Raw genomic sequence first — 16773 nt, forward strand, 5'->3', positions numbered from 1 at the left:
TGGGCTATTTTGTCCTAGGTTTTTGGAGGATGGCTCGGCGCCTTGGTGGTGTGACGATCGCCGCACTGTGATCGCTGGTGCAATCGGGAGGACCGTGACACTAACCATGGTGGAATATTTCAAGAATGTTAATGAACAAGATGTGCTTCTATTCATTGACAATATTTTTTAGGTTATCTCGCCTTTTTGCAAAACACAAGAACGGAATGTGAGGTAAAGTGAAAAAAAAGATAATTAGGACATCAATTTGGCAGTCATGATTGAAGCTGTAGTTAAGGCAAATCTAGGATGTAGAAGATCATAACATGAGTGATTGTGTAGATTTGGATTCTGAATCTCACACTTAATTATTTATTTGATGGGCATTGCCATTTCCAAAGTACCAAAAGCAAGCATGATGTCATTATGAACATAAAGTCCCAAAGTATGGAATCCCATAAACAAATTGGCGCAACTTAAATGAGATGTGAATGCTTCTTTATGGTCTAGCATTTTTGCCAATACATTATCTTCATTTTGTTCTGGATTGTAATCTCTAATGAAGAATATAGCTCAATGAGCAAAGGCCATGTCATGATGAACCTTGCAATGGATTGGTGATGAGTATATAATGATGCATGTTAGCGTAGGTGGCCACAACTTTACTGTTTCTCTGTCTTTAAAACTCTTTCTTTAACAAGAGATTAGAAAGATTTTGTCATCTAGTATAAAGCCTTAATTCTTCTTTTACAAGTTATACTATAGAATAAAGCCTTAATTCTTCTTTTGAAAAGTTATACTATAGAATAATGCGTGTCCAATCTCAGTGCAAAGTTTAAGTATATGTTTGCCAAATGGGGAAATGTTATTTAAACTTTTAGAATTTTCAAACTCATCCTATACCTCTTCGAAGGAATATCTACATTAGCAATCAATTTTCATAAAAATAGTCTCTTTTCAACAAATCAAGGAACATAACTAGATCTAGCAAGAGCTCTCACCTTTACCCATACCGCCAAGATTGGTTACAACTGACTCACATGATCAAGATGAGATACATCTCATGGAAGGCCCAATACATGTCTACTGGTGGTGGTAGATTGACAATGATCAACTCAGTTTTAACTCCTATCCCCACATATTGCATGTTAGTCTTTCAATTAGTAAAAATGGTTTTATCCATGAGATTGACAAAAACACATAGATTTCCTCCGGAAAGGTAGAGATCTCGACTCAAGTGAAATGCCATCTATCATCTTGGAAAAGCATTTGCAAAACTATGACTCAAGGAGATTGTGGTGTACTAGACTTACAAGAATTCAACAAAAACACTTTTTGGGTAAATGACGGTGTAAACTCTCATCGGATAGGTCATGGTGTTGGTCACTAGTTATTTTCTTCAATTACAATGGCTTTGGGAGAACTAAGCTCTTACTACATACCTCATTGACAAAGAAATCATTCTTTTAGAAGGATTTCCAACAATGTCCGCAAGCATTCAACTTAAAAGTGCACTCGGTCTTAAAAGATAGTAAAACCACACTGTTTTGGCTCGATAGATGATTAGACGGCAAAGCCCCAAGACATTTGGCTTGACTTTTTCTATAGAGGGAAAAATCCCCCTCTCACATGTTTGACTTTCAACTACAACCAACCCCTCTGAACAATAATGAGCTTGCTAAACCTTATAGTTGTCTGGTTTCCATGCTTACTGATGGTTCGGACTATAAGACTTGGCATTAGGATAAAAACAGGATCTTCACAATCAAATCCTTCTATAACTTCCTCAATGATGATTGTCTTAGATATTCGATAAGTATTATTATGTGGAAGTGTGTAAGTCCGCTCAAAATCAAGATATTTACCTAGCTTGCATGGAATAACAAGATCTTAACGATGGACAACCTCTCAAAACTGGGGTGTAACAGAATATCTGCACTACTTATCTGCTCTGTCACGCGGTGATAGAGACCATTGATTAGTTGCTCCTTATCTACCGATATTCCGCCAGAATTTGGTCCTACTGTTTTGTACTATTTAGCTCTTTACTTTATTTAAGTCTTAGTTTTGGTCTTGCACTTGTTTTTTTCTTGTCTTTAATAAATTATGATTTATCCACTTTATTTAAAAAAAAAAAAACAAAAAATTTGATGTCTTGAGAGTTTACTCTCATTGGTTCATTGGTTATTCACATAAAAATTGAGATGTATAAAAATGTTTTACATTAGCAAAAGTTTGCCTTGTTATGGTTATGACACTAAACCACTCCTACAATAAAAGAAGCAGGTATTCATTTCTCTCCCAAATCAGAGTTCAAGGATTCAAATGTGGCATTGTATTATTATTATTTTTTTTTTAAAGAGAATCCTTACTCAATAGGTAGTTTAGGTACAACTTTCCGGCAATTAATCTGAGGGAAAAATTAAAAGAAAAAAATGTATAATTAAAGTTGTGTTGAATAATCTTACACTTAACTATCCTGTAATAAATAAAATAGTTAGCGCTTTATTCACCTCTCTACTGATTGAAAAGTCGAGGATTTAAATCCTACTCGTTCGAATCCTGTGCGTGGCTTTTCCATAATTCTTAAGTAGGAAGAAAAAAAATCTAACACTTCAATGAACAATTTTGTGAGAATAGGGATTAAAGCAGGCTTAAATGTGAATAACCAACTGATCACACATTTCATCACAAAATGACAAAAACAAAACAAATACGCACAACCAAAAGACTTTTCTATTAAAATAATAATAAAAAAAGACAACCAAAAGACTCGTAAACAATAACTTGACATGAAATTTTCCCTCATTGAAGCACTGACACATTCCCCTTGAAGAGAATTTCAAATACATATAACTCCATACAAATTAGAAGTTGAGAGAATTTTCAATACTTACATTTTGCATAATACAACAAATCTTCCTAAGTTATTTTCAATCATGTACACACCAAAAGACCAAAACCTAGAATGGCAGTCACAAAGGAACAGTCATGTCGTGAACAAGCACTAAACCGTGTCACATCGACAGTATCTCGTGTGCTCCTTAGCAGAACAATACATTCCGAAAGAACTGATGATTGCAAAGGAAAGTCCGAGGTTTTCACAACCCATGCGAAAGGCAAGATTAGAAATCATGTGCTAGTGTTCATCCACCGTGAAATCGGGTTCAGCTGGTTTCTGAAGTAACATCACGGGCAACCGTTCCTGCAGCCGGGTCTTTCGCGTGCCGTTTCTTCGAAGTGCCCGAAGAGCATTTACCGCAAATCGAGAAGCATAAATGGTGGCGCCAAGGCTAGGTGAACTAGCACCACCTGTGACAAGTGCAGCCTGCAGCCTGTTTTCGTGTTCATGCAACGAGTCCTCGACTTTCTTCTTCATGTATCTTCTCCAAGCAGCCTGTATGAAACAGGCAGCCCATGTTCTCCACTGTTGTGAGTAGAACCTAAATGTGTGACGGAGCTGCTTGCTGTGCAGCCGTCGGAACTGAGAAGCAACAAACTTCAAATCGTCCGCCATTAGAGCAAATGCCTCAACCTCGGACAATGCCTTCACTGTCCGTGTTGAGCTGGGGAGGCTGGAGGATGAGTGGGGATCCAAAGCCCAAGTGAGGAGCTCTTCACCACAAAAATCCCCGGCTTTGAGAAAATCCGAATTGAAGAATCCTGTTCTTCCACCATTAGTGGTGACACTCTCCAATTTTCCCCGCATGATAAAGAGCATCTCATCTACGGGGTCTCCCTCCCGTATGATGCAACTGTCCTCAGTATATAACACTGGTTTCAAACGATCACACATGGCATCCATAAGCTGATCATCCATCTTCTCAAACATGGGTACCTGGAGAAAGGAGAGTAACACATTGAACTCAGAGGCTTCGTAATTAGAAGAGCATTTAAACAACACGAAGAGTATTATAATCAGATACATAAAAACAAGGTATCTCATTGGAGGTGTTTTCCTTAAATACCATTCCAAGATTAAATATAGCTTTTCCATTATTGCTAGAGTTTCTATATTGGCTCTATTTATGTGAAAGGCATTCGCTTGATAGATCGCATTAAAGACTTGTCAGCTGAACATGACTCAATCAAAACACATAAATTGATAATTTCATTTGAAACATATGTTACATCAGCTGGAAAAAAGTTAAGGACAAGGCCCATGTGATGTCATCTAGGCAGCAGATTCAGACTAGGTATTCTATAGGCCTTGTTTACATTTAAGGATTATTTTGCCTGATTGCTTGAATTAAAGCCATGGAATGCCATGACATTCTTGTGTTGCATAGTTTGATTGTGGATATTGCTATGCATCCGAGGAAATGATTAACTCAGCACAGTGACAATAAGCTCGTGGTGGTGCAATTAGAATTCAGCACCAAATTGGGGTCGGCAAATGCAAGCCACTGAACATAGGATTCCAATGAACCAAAAAGGGATTCAAATATAGAGAAAATAAAAAGCGTGAATAGCAGTAATTGCAATTGTTCGCTCACTGGAAGTGGAAATATTTCATACTCAAATATTCAGCCAAAAAAATATAACAATAAAAGTGGAATATTTGGCATTAGACCCTTCAAGATACAACAGATTTTATACCAATGCTAGTATAGATGCGTGATGGTTCTTTCCATATAAAGTAAATATGAAGAAAACACAATCACCGGATGAAATGCAATCCTGACCAACATGCCTGCCTGTGCCACATTTTTTATTAGTAATGAAGGGATTTCACAAAAGGTAGCATAATTTGTTTCCAAGAATGTTCATGGTACAAGAATAGTAAAATCCAACATTTAGCTCTTAGTTTTCCCCAAGAAATCTGTCTGCCTTTGTAATTCCCTTTGCTCCAAGCTTGTGGATACTGACTAATAGTTTTTGGTGACTACGTAATGTCTGAAAGCTAATTACAAAAATCTATAAAAAAAGATAAGCATACAATGATTGAAAGATAGCAGCCAAACAATTGGTGCATCTGCATTGTTACAAAATGCATTTGAGAGAGGGCAGGCATACATGCTCACAGAAAATATACTACAAAATTTCTACATTCCAACCAATAGCTTAACTTTTTAATACCATTCCCTCTTTAAAGGGAGAAATAACTAGTTCAAAGTAGTCAAGGCCAAAGAGCAGTTGCAGCTAAGGCAGCCAAAAAAGATGGCAGCATACGCCATATATGCTTAATATGTATGCATATCCAATGTTACATGGTGGGAATTTATTTTTCATTATCAGACTAAGAATAGAATAGTTAAGAAAACTCATTTGTATGAACATGATAAATAATTTATGGGAATCAATAAAGCCAACACAGAACAAATTTATCTCTACAATACATCATCCGCATTAAATTGCTTATCAGAGCAATAACAGACTGAATTTGAAACTGACTACATGCCTGTACTTAATCGTGCCCGTACTTAATAATGCTGCATGCTTTCTTATGAAAAAAAATAATATGAATTTTATCAATAAACAGAAAATGTGCACTAAGAACAACTTATTAAAATATGTGCTTAGGCACCAATGGACTTACCCTCATGAGCAGTGCCAAACAGAGATGACGCTTTATGTCCCTCCTAAGGTCTTTTGGCAGATTCATGATCAAATGCTCTTCATCCACACCTCTTGTTTCCTGCCATCTGTACTGCTCATGTCGACGAATTCGCTCCCTCAAGTTCTCAGGAAGCAAGCGGTGAGACATCCACTGCTCGGCATCCCTCCTTTTCACTCTCATTTCTTCTATCCTCATTGTGGTGGATTGCAGGTATGTCTGTTGCATAGCATCTGAGGGTCTTAGATTAATTATGAAATAATTCTCTAGTTTTCTCTCTTTCTTCATTACGTAGGAAATGAACATCAAGACTTGACTTTGTATTTCATTCAAGTTATTGGGCTTACTTAGTCAATCAGGTATCACACTTGTTAGAATGGTAGTGTTGCAAAAAAGATAATCAAGACATATTAGGTTATACAACATGATGAGTAAGATTAAGTACACCACTGAAGTTAATGTCTGCTTGTAATTTCACTCAGAATTCCCAAGTAACTGCTAAAACCGTGTAAGGAACTACTAGTTGACAATCTACTATTAAGTTACTCTCCAGCTAATATTCTGCAACACATAAAAATAATACATGATATACAGAAATTGCGCAATCAAATTCTAGTTTCCATTACAATTTATAACTATGTCAGAAATTTATCATTTTCAATAATAGAACAGCTAATTTGGTAAGCACATATGATTTATCTCCCAAAGATAAAACAATATTTAATGCAAGCAGCCCAAAAAATGCAGTAACTGTATCAGGAAGTTTTCAAAAGCATGTAATGGGTCCACTGGGGCTAGCATTTTTCATGGTGGATGGTGATTGGTGACTAAGGTGAAATAGCAGGATGTCTTGCGGAAATCCATATCTAACCTGTGTGTCTGCTTGCTTTGCTACAAATACACACAAAGCATAATGCCTGACTATGATATGCCTTTCCAGTGATGTTCTCAACATGGACATCCAATTGAAATTTATGGTTGAGTTGAAAACAAGATGGAAGCATGGAACTACAGCACCATTTGTTAATATGATACAAATAAGAGGTTATCAGCAACTTTAACATTATACTCCAGTAATCGAGAAATTGCAAAAAGGGGGGAAAAAAGGAGACTTGTGAATGATTTTGAAATCTTTTCTACTAGGTAATCTATTATCTTAAGCATAAAGATAAATAAATTTGGTCATTTTGGTTAAATTCTAATATGGATTTCTGACCACATTTTCTCCATAGGGCCGGGCCCTTAGACTACTTCCTTCTATTACTATGGACTTTAAGATTGTATTCCAGGCAGAACACAATATCCTTATGCACCCATTTCACATGTTAGGCGTAGCTGGTGTATTCGGCGGCTCCCTATTTAGTGCTATGCATGGTTCTTTGGTAACCTCTAGTTTGATCAGGGAAACCACTGAAAACGAGTCTGCTAATGAAGGTTACAAATTCGGTCAAGAGGGAGAAACTTATAATATCGTAGCTGCTCATGGTTATTTTGGTCGATTGATCTTCCAATATGCTAGTTTCAACAATTCTCGTTCTTTACATTTCTTCTTGGCTGCTTGGCCTGTAGTAGGTATTTGGTTTACTGCTTTGGGTATTAGTACTATGGCTTTCAACTTAAATGGTTTCAATTTCAACCAATCCGTAGTTGACAGTCAAGGCCGTGTCATTAACACTTGGGCTGATATCATTAATCGTGCTAACCTTGGTATGGAAGTAATGCATGAACGTAATGCTCACAACTTTCCTCTTGACCAAGCTGCTGTTGAAGCTTCATCAACAAATGTATAAGACTATTATCTATCATACACCTATCCCGACCAAGGAGGATGGGCTGTTCTACAGGGTGATTTCGAAAATGAAAAGGCTTAGTTCGAATAGGCTGCTAAGTACTGAAAACAGGCTATAGGGCTAACCTCTGTGATTTTGGTTGAAGATTACAAGACATTTATTCCATGTTTGGCTGGGGATAAGAACTATTCCCTTAGCTAAACAACTTATATGAGTATGCTTCTTATTTTTATAAAAATTATCTTTTAAATAAATATAAATAATTATTTTTAAAAAAAAATATCACTATGAATATGTATTTATTATTATTAAAAAATAAAAATTTAATTTAAATTATATAGTATTTATAGTATTAATTAAGTCAAACTTTAGTCAGCTTAGATAAACCTTTTTCCTCTAACCAAAAAGTTTAAAAAAATCCTTTTAATCCCCATCCTTATCCCCAAGCAAACATCCCCTTAGAATTTGAATAAGATTGTTCTCAATTTTATTTTTGATCCATTAAAATGGGTTGTCAGATCCATACAATAAGGATCTTCCTTTATGCATCCCTAGCTTTTTATTTCATAAAAATAGGTAAAAATAAATAAATAAATAAATAAATAAAGGAAATAATGTAAAACAAGAAAATGGGAATAAAAAAGCATCCATTGTCTAATGGATATGACAGAGGTCTTCCAAACCTTCAATATAGGGACACATCCTATTGGACACAATTTTTTTCCAGGTCCAAGGAATTTGATTGCTATCTAATACAGAGCATTATGAGATTGCAAAGACAAAACATCACTTAAAAGGCATATAAATGGAATAGCTGGAAAAAGTTGAAAAAATTAAGATAAGACAAGATAACCATGATAACAATGGAACCACACCTGCATATTCCCGATGAGAAGTGAAAATAAAACCAGGCCAGATATTGAGATGAAAACAGCAAACAAGATTTCCCAAACATAAGTGCTTGTGCCCAGATTCTGACCGAGAGAACTGCAAAACTCAAGAGCCAAAACAAGTTCCCATGTTGGAATTATGCTCACAAAGAAAATTTGCATGAAAAAAAAAGAATGCATACAACGCATATACACTTGAACACAAGCTAATAAGCAATCCGAGGTGGAAACAAAATTTAAAAGCTTCGTAGCACAATACTCCATAAAAATCTTCCATACTAGTGTAAAACTGCCATGAATCACACCGCATACTCTAACAATTAAATAAAACTTTGTTAAATATGGTGTAATATCAATTACATCCTTGGGAGTAACATTTAAGTCACCAAAAGAATGATCAGTTTGGGAGCATTATGTAAGGGGAGCGTTATGTAAACCCAATAGATGTATTTAAATCAATATATTTATTAATTATTTTTTCAAAAATATTAATATCAATTAAATATTTATTATTAAACTTTCCATTTTGAAATATTTAATTTTGATTAGTATTAATTAAATCAACTCATATAAAAGCTATCTCTCCAAATCAATATACAAAAAAGGTTCTCCTGAATAAGGGTGCATTTAAGCCGAGCCATTTGTGAGCGTCTCGGTGTTCGGCTCGATAAGGGCTCGTTCGTGTTTCAGCTCATATTGTAAACGAACCAAGCTTGAACATCATTTTCAAGCTCGATTAATAAACGAGCCAAGCTTGAGCTGCCGAAAGCTCGGCTCGTTTTGGCGCGAACACAGCACGTGAACAAGCTCGAGCTCATGAGCTCATTTATATAAATATATATATATATATATATATGTATATTAAGGTGTATATGTGACTGTCGTTGTTGTCAATTTAAGTTAAATGAGCTCGTAAGATAAACGAGCCAAGCATGAACACCACCAAGCTCGCCTCATTAAATCTTTTGAACAACTTGTTTATTGTATAATTAAAAGCTCGTTTATAGTATCATTTCCAATTTTATTTGTAACAATCATTAATATAACCATTCATAGTGTCATGAACAAGCTTATTTATTGGATCATTAATAATATCGGAAAAAATATTTATAGATAGTTACATCACAATGTTTATTTTGTTATTATTGTAATTATTTGTTAACTTATTTAATGAAGATTTTAACAAGCTTGAACTCAAACCTTAATGATTCAATAAATAAGCTTAAATTATTCTTTTAATCATCAAACTCAAATCGAGCTGAGTCACACTTGATAATAATTCATTAAATAAGCTTTAAATGATACTTTACTAAATAAACAAAAATAGAATATAAAAAAATAGTCAAGCCTTAATTAAGCTAACGAGCCAAGATTAACCTTCGAATTTTTTTAACAAGTTGAGCTCGAGCATGAAGTTCGAAATAAGCTCGATTAGAGCTTGAGCTCAGTTAAAATAGTAATGAGCCAAGCTTGAACATGAAAAATGAAGCTCGAAGAAATCTCGGCTCGAGCTCAAGCTCGATTAAATAGTAACGAGCCAAGCTTGAACAAGACAAAACTCGGCTCGGCTCAGCTCATTTACAGCCCTACCCCCGAACACACACCTTTTAATCATCAACCAAACACAACCTAAATATAAAAAAGGAGTGATAATAAGATACACATACCTCAAGTTTTGCAATCCCCACCAAAAGCAATAAAACAGCTTTGGGAAGAAGGCTTTTGTTTGAACAATATTTTGAAGAGCAGGAAGGAATATTCCAAAGTTGAAAAGTGTAGCATTAGGTGTTGCAACAGGGCAAGCATCAGCAATAATAACATTTTGCCCATTGTCTTGTCCATCTCTACAATACAAAGAGGAAACAGAGCAGTTGGTTTGGCAGGCAGCCTTCCAGCATGAGTATTCTCGTTCTATTGAAATCAAGTACCAAAATGCTCCAAGTACCTGCAAGATATCTACCCATGATATCAATGAAGCAAGCATGGAAGAATGAAGGGTTTCCTATCAGACAGATACAGGCATAACCATTTGGAGCAAAAGAAGTACAACGCACACACAGCACTGTAATCAGACTATTTTTATACAAATGCATCTAAAGAGAATACCTTAGAGGCTATTAAATTTTTTCGAAACAATGTTTGATTATGAAAATAAATTAGAAGTCAACGATAGTAATTGGACTTACATGACTTGCAAGCATATAAAGCAAGAGGTTAAAAGCTGCCCCAGCCCATGCTGTTTCAGTGATTATTCCAGCTGTCCTTGTAACTTCCAGATACAAAGGAATGATCCTAGTAAGTCTAGGAATATATTGGAACACAACAATAAACATTAAAAGGTTTTTTGCATTTAATGGTGCAGACTTCAGCTCTGGTACTATGCTTAGGATAACCACCTAAATGAAGAAACATTTGAGTTAGAAAATCATGCCTATGAATTGAATTACATAAGATAAATAGATATTGCAGAGAGATTTAGGATATTAATCATCTTGCCAATATGACCAATATGTGTATAAGAGTACTAAATAAGTAATATCAATAACTGCCAGTCTATTTAAACCCACCACCACCATCACCATCCGGTCCTCAAGTAATACTAACTAAAAGATTGATGCAATCCTACTCAAGGACATTCAATATAAACATCATTGCTTTTAAGCAGGCAAAACCTCTACATAGTACTATACTGTATCATGTGAACAATTATTTCTCAGAACGCCCTAAACATCTTCAGGGAATAATTGCTCACCACCATTTTGATAAGTTCATTTCCAAAGAAAATTCCTAAAACAGTTCATTCAGAATAAGAGTGAGGTCTTCTCATGATGACTAGCAGGCACTTTTCACAAGTTTTAGGTGAAATAACTTCTCACTCCTTCACATCCAGTGTCATTTAAACTGGTACATTAATACATAGATACACCTAAGTGTTTTCTAGTAGTAGCTTTGAATCAACTTCTAAGTCATCGAAAACTAGTCTTGTATATTATGGGAAGATAAATGAATGAACATACATCGCACTCATCCTGAATTTGTTGCTATGGTTTATAAACAGTATTTGTAATATAGTCTAATAAATGAGAGACAGTAACATTGTGACCAGATGATTACACTCATCAATAAGAAAAACATACGCAGATAGTCTAAGGATAAACAAAGTCAATCCAATGTGTGAATTAATCTTTTACCTGAGGCAAGGGAAGTACAGCAAGAATGTCAATGAGAAAGTGTGATGATAAATACCGTCTCGCTATTATTGAAGGATCTTCAACTAAAACACCCCTTCCAAATACTCTTGATGAAGGAGCTATAAAACCAGTCCGAAACTGAAAAACGATATGAAGAAGGTAAAACAGGTCTGTGATGGAGCGCAAGACACTGGCAACGATTGCCAGTTTCATATCCAAATCAAGACATGCACCATTGTCATTAACAACCGGAATATAAAAGAATAAGGGATCCACAGACACAGCAATCACACACGACAAGACAAATATCTTATTCCACCTCTGAAGAAATGGACCTTGAGGATCAAGTACTTTTCTCCTAGACTTGAGCTCTCCCACTGAGGATTCAGATGGAGGCTTGTAGTGAAAAACATTTTCAATCGCCTTGGATCCCCACTCAACAAAAGCCCTAGCAATATTTGCAACTGAACAGAATATTCTTCTCTCTCCCTTTGAATAGGTCCTCTCTGAACTAACGGATCTCTCTGAACGCCAGTCCTGAAACCTTCATTTCACAAAGTATACATAGTAAATAGTCATATTCAGTAAAAGCATTAGATAAAGAACAATTTTTTAATAAAACAAAGATCACCTTAAAGAAGCACTAAAATTCACATTTTCATGAACTTGTTTCTTCCCTCATGGTTTGAACCAATTTGTTAGTAATCACACATTATTATCGAGACATTAAGTGTTCTTTTTTTACATCGACAGAAAGTTCTATTAATTGGCCGAGCAAAACAGTCATGAATAGTGCATCACAAGTAAAGATGATATAGTTGCATAGTTGTTAAAAGCAAAAAAGCATATCAAGGAGTTAGGGGTCAAATCACCCGGGCACAAGGAGCAAGGCTATGGCGTGCACTTTTCCGAAGCAAGGAGCAAAAAAATTTAAAAGAAATAAAATTTTCATAAAATTTATAATACATACTAAAATTTCATAAAATAAGAAAAATCAAAGTTTAAAGTTCAAAGCTTGGATAAAATATATATAGAGCAAAATAGCATATTATCAACATAACAAAAAAATCATCACACCACTACCACTCTACTACTACTAAGGTTGAGCTAAGAAGAGATTGGTGTTTTTAGCATAAAAAACCTTTTTGTTTTCAAAGGTTGAGATTTAATTTAATAATTGTCCAATGACTCATATTTATCTAGTTTTTAAAAACTGAAAATAAAAATAAAAGAGCCTTTTGTTTTTAAGGGTTGAGATTTAATTTGATAATTATCTATTGGCTCATATTTGTCTACCTCTTAAAAACTGGAAAAAAAATAAAGAGCCTTTTAATTTCATAATCATATAATAGCTCATATTTATCTAGTTCTTAAACATTAAAAAAAATGGTTGCACTTTACTAAGCCATTTCTTAAATCGCCTCAAGCCTCGAGGCAAGGCGCACGCTCAGGGACTCTTTAATGTCACGAGCCTTCAAGGGCTCCAAGGCTTTTCTAAGCTAGAGCTTTGTGCCGCACTTGATAACTACGTATAGTTGGACAAAAATAAAAATAAAAATAAATGCAAGAGTAATTATTGGCGAAATCTAAATATAAACACAGACTCCCAATGAAAAGTATGCATGGCAATGTAAAATCTAATTCGAATTGCATACAATGAGGAGAATCATATTCATGAAAATATCAAATAAAACACAAGCCTATAGAAAATATCAGTCTTTGTTGTAATTTGAGATTAAAAGTTGCTGAATAAATAAAAAATTCTTTGTTTATTATTAATAGATGTTTCAATTAGGTATATTTTACTAATTTATCTCCTAAGCATGTTGGGTATGTTGGATTTATAGGTCCCTCATGGGATTTCTTTAGTTCGAGTTAATTAGTTGCCCTAGAAGTTTGAAAGCGCCTATAGGCTGTTGATCTCCTTCCTCAAACATTCAAAATTGTAAAATGTTAATATACGCCTACATTACAAGGCCAAAGAACTTGTCAAATTCAAAGAATCAGTTTTGGAAATTGGCTTCTACTCGGGTATAAATAATTTTCTCAAATCAATTAAATATATATCAACCCACAATCACATTCAAAATCATTTTTTGATGCCTTCCACTCCTAGGCAAGTTCAAAAGGAATTTGCTCTTCATAGAACGCCCAAGGCTCTAAATATATGAGTCTCAAAAGAGAAACAGCCTAAAGAGGACAATTATGTACAATGGGAGTTTTACTGTTAGAGGAATATGTCTATCCAGAATATGTAACAATTAATTTAAGTCAAGGAATATAAAGCTGGAGTATATTTCAGATTATTATTTAACCATTTTTAGTGCACTTACATTAATAATCACTGCAGTCACAAATTTCTCATTTTCAAGAATAGAGGTCATATTGAGTTAACACTTGGATCTGAATTTGCAAACCCATGATTAGTGCACTTGTAAAATAGACATGTAATTAATTAGACTCGCCCATCTTTGTACAAATTTGGTAATTTAAACCTAATTATGTCAACCACTCGAAGAGCTACAATACCAAATCAAAGCTATATAAAAACTAGAACAAATCCAATAAAAAATAAATACATTAAAATATGATTAATTATACATCACCAAAACATGATTTTCCACGGTATGCTACATGGAAAAAGAGTAACCAACTTCCAATAAAAAAGATTGTCTATGATAGATATGCATGTAGACTTCATCCAACGATGTGGATGGAGCAAAAAAATTGGTGCAGCAATTACATACTTATTAGCTATAACCCAAGCGTACTAAAGCTCTTTACAACTAATGTTTATGCAAGAGAGAAGCCACCTGTCATTGGCTGTATAAAAAGTAATATTTTCGCATAGAGAAGAACCGGCACTTCAGGATTATAACAGAAAGGAATAAATTCATAAACATTACTGAAGAAATAACCAACCTCACAAATTTGTCCTCCCGGTGATGCATCACTTCAGGTCTTGCACAACAGCAACTGTAAGTGCACACTGAACTCGAGAGGTTTTTAAATATGGGAATAATCAATGACCAAAATCTAATTCAGTTCTCATTAGAAGGCCTCAATGTCACCTTCAAGCACAGTTACAATCAGCCAAATGGTGAACCTCCAAATTCACACAACCCAAAATGGTATAACTGGATAATTCATTATAAGCACAAGTCAAAACAAAGCTGTGAAGTTGGAAACTATTTAGAAGTATAAAATAATAATCTACACTTAACCCAGTCCCACCAATTAGTAATTGAAATGTCGATATAACTAGGAAGATATACTGCAATCCCGCTGTGGAAACAAGATAGACATTTGGTACCAAATACCGGTTACATTCCCACAGTTCAAAGCATGAAAAGGTAAGGAACATAGTAAAGGAAGCATAATGTCTGCAAGTGGCAATATTTCAGATTGACCACATATTCCCACTAATAATGGTATTGAATCTTTTTAATCAGTAGAGATGACTAACTGCATATAGTTAAAAGGTATCAAACAACAACACACCTGATATCAAACTAGTATTGGCTATAAGTTGGCTGGAAATACTAGCATGGTGAAGTAAATAAAACTACCATCATTCTTATCATGTACCCTTATGATTTGGAAGTAAATAATGATGATGATGAATAAGACCAAGTTTCTGGTAGTGAAGTTCTTTAATCACAGGCAATGAAGTTATTTAATCAACTTAACACAGACCGCAGGTTTTCCTGCCTCAACTTCACATATTTCACATGCATCTAAATAAAACCACCCACTTGTTATCATTTAGCAAAAGGAAAAGAAACCATCATGTACAAGAAACTCCCCAAATTGTTTTAGTCACAAAACGACCAACACAAACTTTATTAAGCATACACTTATTGGAAGCACACATTATGTATTGAAAACAATAATTCCAACATGCCCACTAAAAAGCTTTCAGCTTGCTAAAATTAACATACTGCAGCGATCTAATACTTTCCAAAGGTTCGCAGAACCATTCAAGAAATCATCAGTGACCACCCAGCTTCCACAACCAAAAGTTTTGATTTAGTTAAGAGACTTCAAGTACAAAGAAGAAATTCCAAAGAGAAGGAAAAACCAAATCCTTCTGTACCAAAGCTGATGCAACAAGACTCTTACAAATAAAAAACAATATATTCAACAAAATCACAAAAAAAATAAAAAAAAATAAAAATAAAAAACCCATCTTTTACCAAGATCGGAGAGCATCCAGGAGAGAAGCAAACCCCCCAAAGCCCCAATGCCACGAGTTCACCCCTACACCATCCAATTCACAATCGCAACAAGATCAACAAATCACCAGAGAAGAAAAAAGATCACAAAACAACAAACCAAGTCAATAGCACCAAAACGACACAGATTTGTCGGCAAGAAAGGAAAGAAGAAGAAGAAGAAATCAAACCTGAAAAAATCCAGGAACAATCGAGCTAGCTGGCCGAGGAGAAAGAGATTTGGTTTCTCTGGTCCTCGAAGGATGAGGAGATATGATTGAAGGTCTCGCTCGGGACAAGGTGAAGCTTCCGGGGTACTTCCTGGGAGGGAGGGGAATTGGACTTGAGGTCTAGAGAGAGAGAAAAAGGGGAAGTCAGACGCTGATTCAAGGAAAAGTTAGGAAAGTGGTGGAAAAAGTCTATCCCTACTACTGTCAAGATAATGGAAGTGGAATCCCCCTCTGACGTGGCATCATGCCCCACTTCTCACGTGACTCTCACGTGTGTGAACATTGCTCTCAACGACCTTTATAATAATAATAATATAGTAACAATAATAGCTCAATCTGCCGAGCTTAAAATGGATGTTTGGTGTTATATATTATGTAAATATATTAATATTATCTAATAATAATTAGATGCTTTTGTTCGGTGTTTTTTATAAAATATATTTTCTTATTATCTTTATAGTTATAGATAAAGAGATAAAATATTTTTTTAAAAAGAAGAGATGTGTTTGTAACCATTGTTCTGACACATCCCAAGAACGGGAGAAGGAAATGGGAAAAGATGTCTTTTCACATACTCAACGGTTGGATAAAGAGTTCTTTTAAATAGTCAAGTACAAGAATGGAAAAGATATAAAAAAAAAATCTCTTCTCTTTTCTGATTTTTTCATTGGCTGGTTCTGGTTGAGGAACAAGATTGAGTTGTAGTAATCGTGTTTATTTGATTAGGCATTGTATCCTGGGGTTAGTATTTCCTAAAAAGCATCTGCAATTTAGTGGGGAAATAACTATCCTAAAGAAAGTTTCCTAGAAATGCCTTGCCTAAAATCTTTGTCTTCTCATTCATTCAAACTTCTTTCACATCTTGATTTTTATCTTATCCATTTTTTAAATTTATTTCAACAAGGTTAGGATAGTTATTATC

At 34.9% G+C, this 16773-nt stretch overlaps 1 protein-coding gene across 1 annotated transcript; it reads right to left on the minus strand.

Moving 5' to 3' along the window:
• Window positions 1–2693: 2693 nt before the first annotated feature.
• On the minus strand, window positions 2694–16025 carry LOC120280692 (cyclic nucleotide-gated ion channel 1-like). Its single transcript, XM_039287620.1, has 9 exons — window positions 15813–16025; window positions 15604–15667; window positions 14330–14544; window positions 11408–11951; window positions 10403–10612; window positions 9884–10161; window positions 8202–8313; window positions 5519–5755; window positions 2694–3817 (listed from the first exon to the last, which is right to left on the minus strand). The coding sequence occupies exons 3-9, from the start codon at window positions 14356–14358 to the stop codon at window positions 3119–3121; spliced, it is 2109 nt and encodes a 702-aa protein (XP_039143554.1). The 5' UTR covers window positions 14359–14544; window positions 15604–15667; window positions 15813–16025; the 3' UTR covers window positions 2694–3118.
• Between the last annotated feature and the right edge of the window lie 748 nt (window positions 16026–16773).

This window comes from Dioscorea cayenensis, chromosome 17 (assembly GCF_009730915.1).
Source record: "Dioscorea cayenensis subsp. rotundata cultivar TDr96_F1 chromosome 17, TDr96_F1_v2_PseudoChromosome.rev07_lg8_w22 25.fasta, whole genome shotgun sequence".
Classification (NCBI taxonomy): Eukaryota; Viridiplantae; Streptophyta; class Magnoliopsida; order Dioscoreales; family Dioscoreaceae; genus Dioscorea; species Dioscorea cayenensis.

Bases quoted from the DNA above. Each gene is read 5' to 3' on its own strand.
- LOC120280692 (XM_039287620.1), bottom strand. From the start codon at position 14,358: ATGCATCACCGGGAGGACAAATTTGTGAG. The intron at 10,613-11,407 runs GTAAAAGATTAA...TTCTTCATTTAG, and splicing joins CTGTACTTCCCTTGCCTCAG to GTGGTTATCCTAAGCATAGT. The intron at 3,818-5,518 runs GTAAGTCCATTG...TCCTTTCTCCAG, and splicing joins GTTTGGCACTGCTCATGAGG to GTACCCATGTTTGAGAAGAT.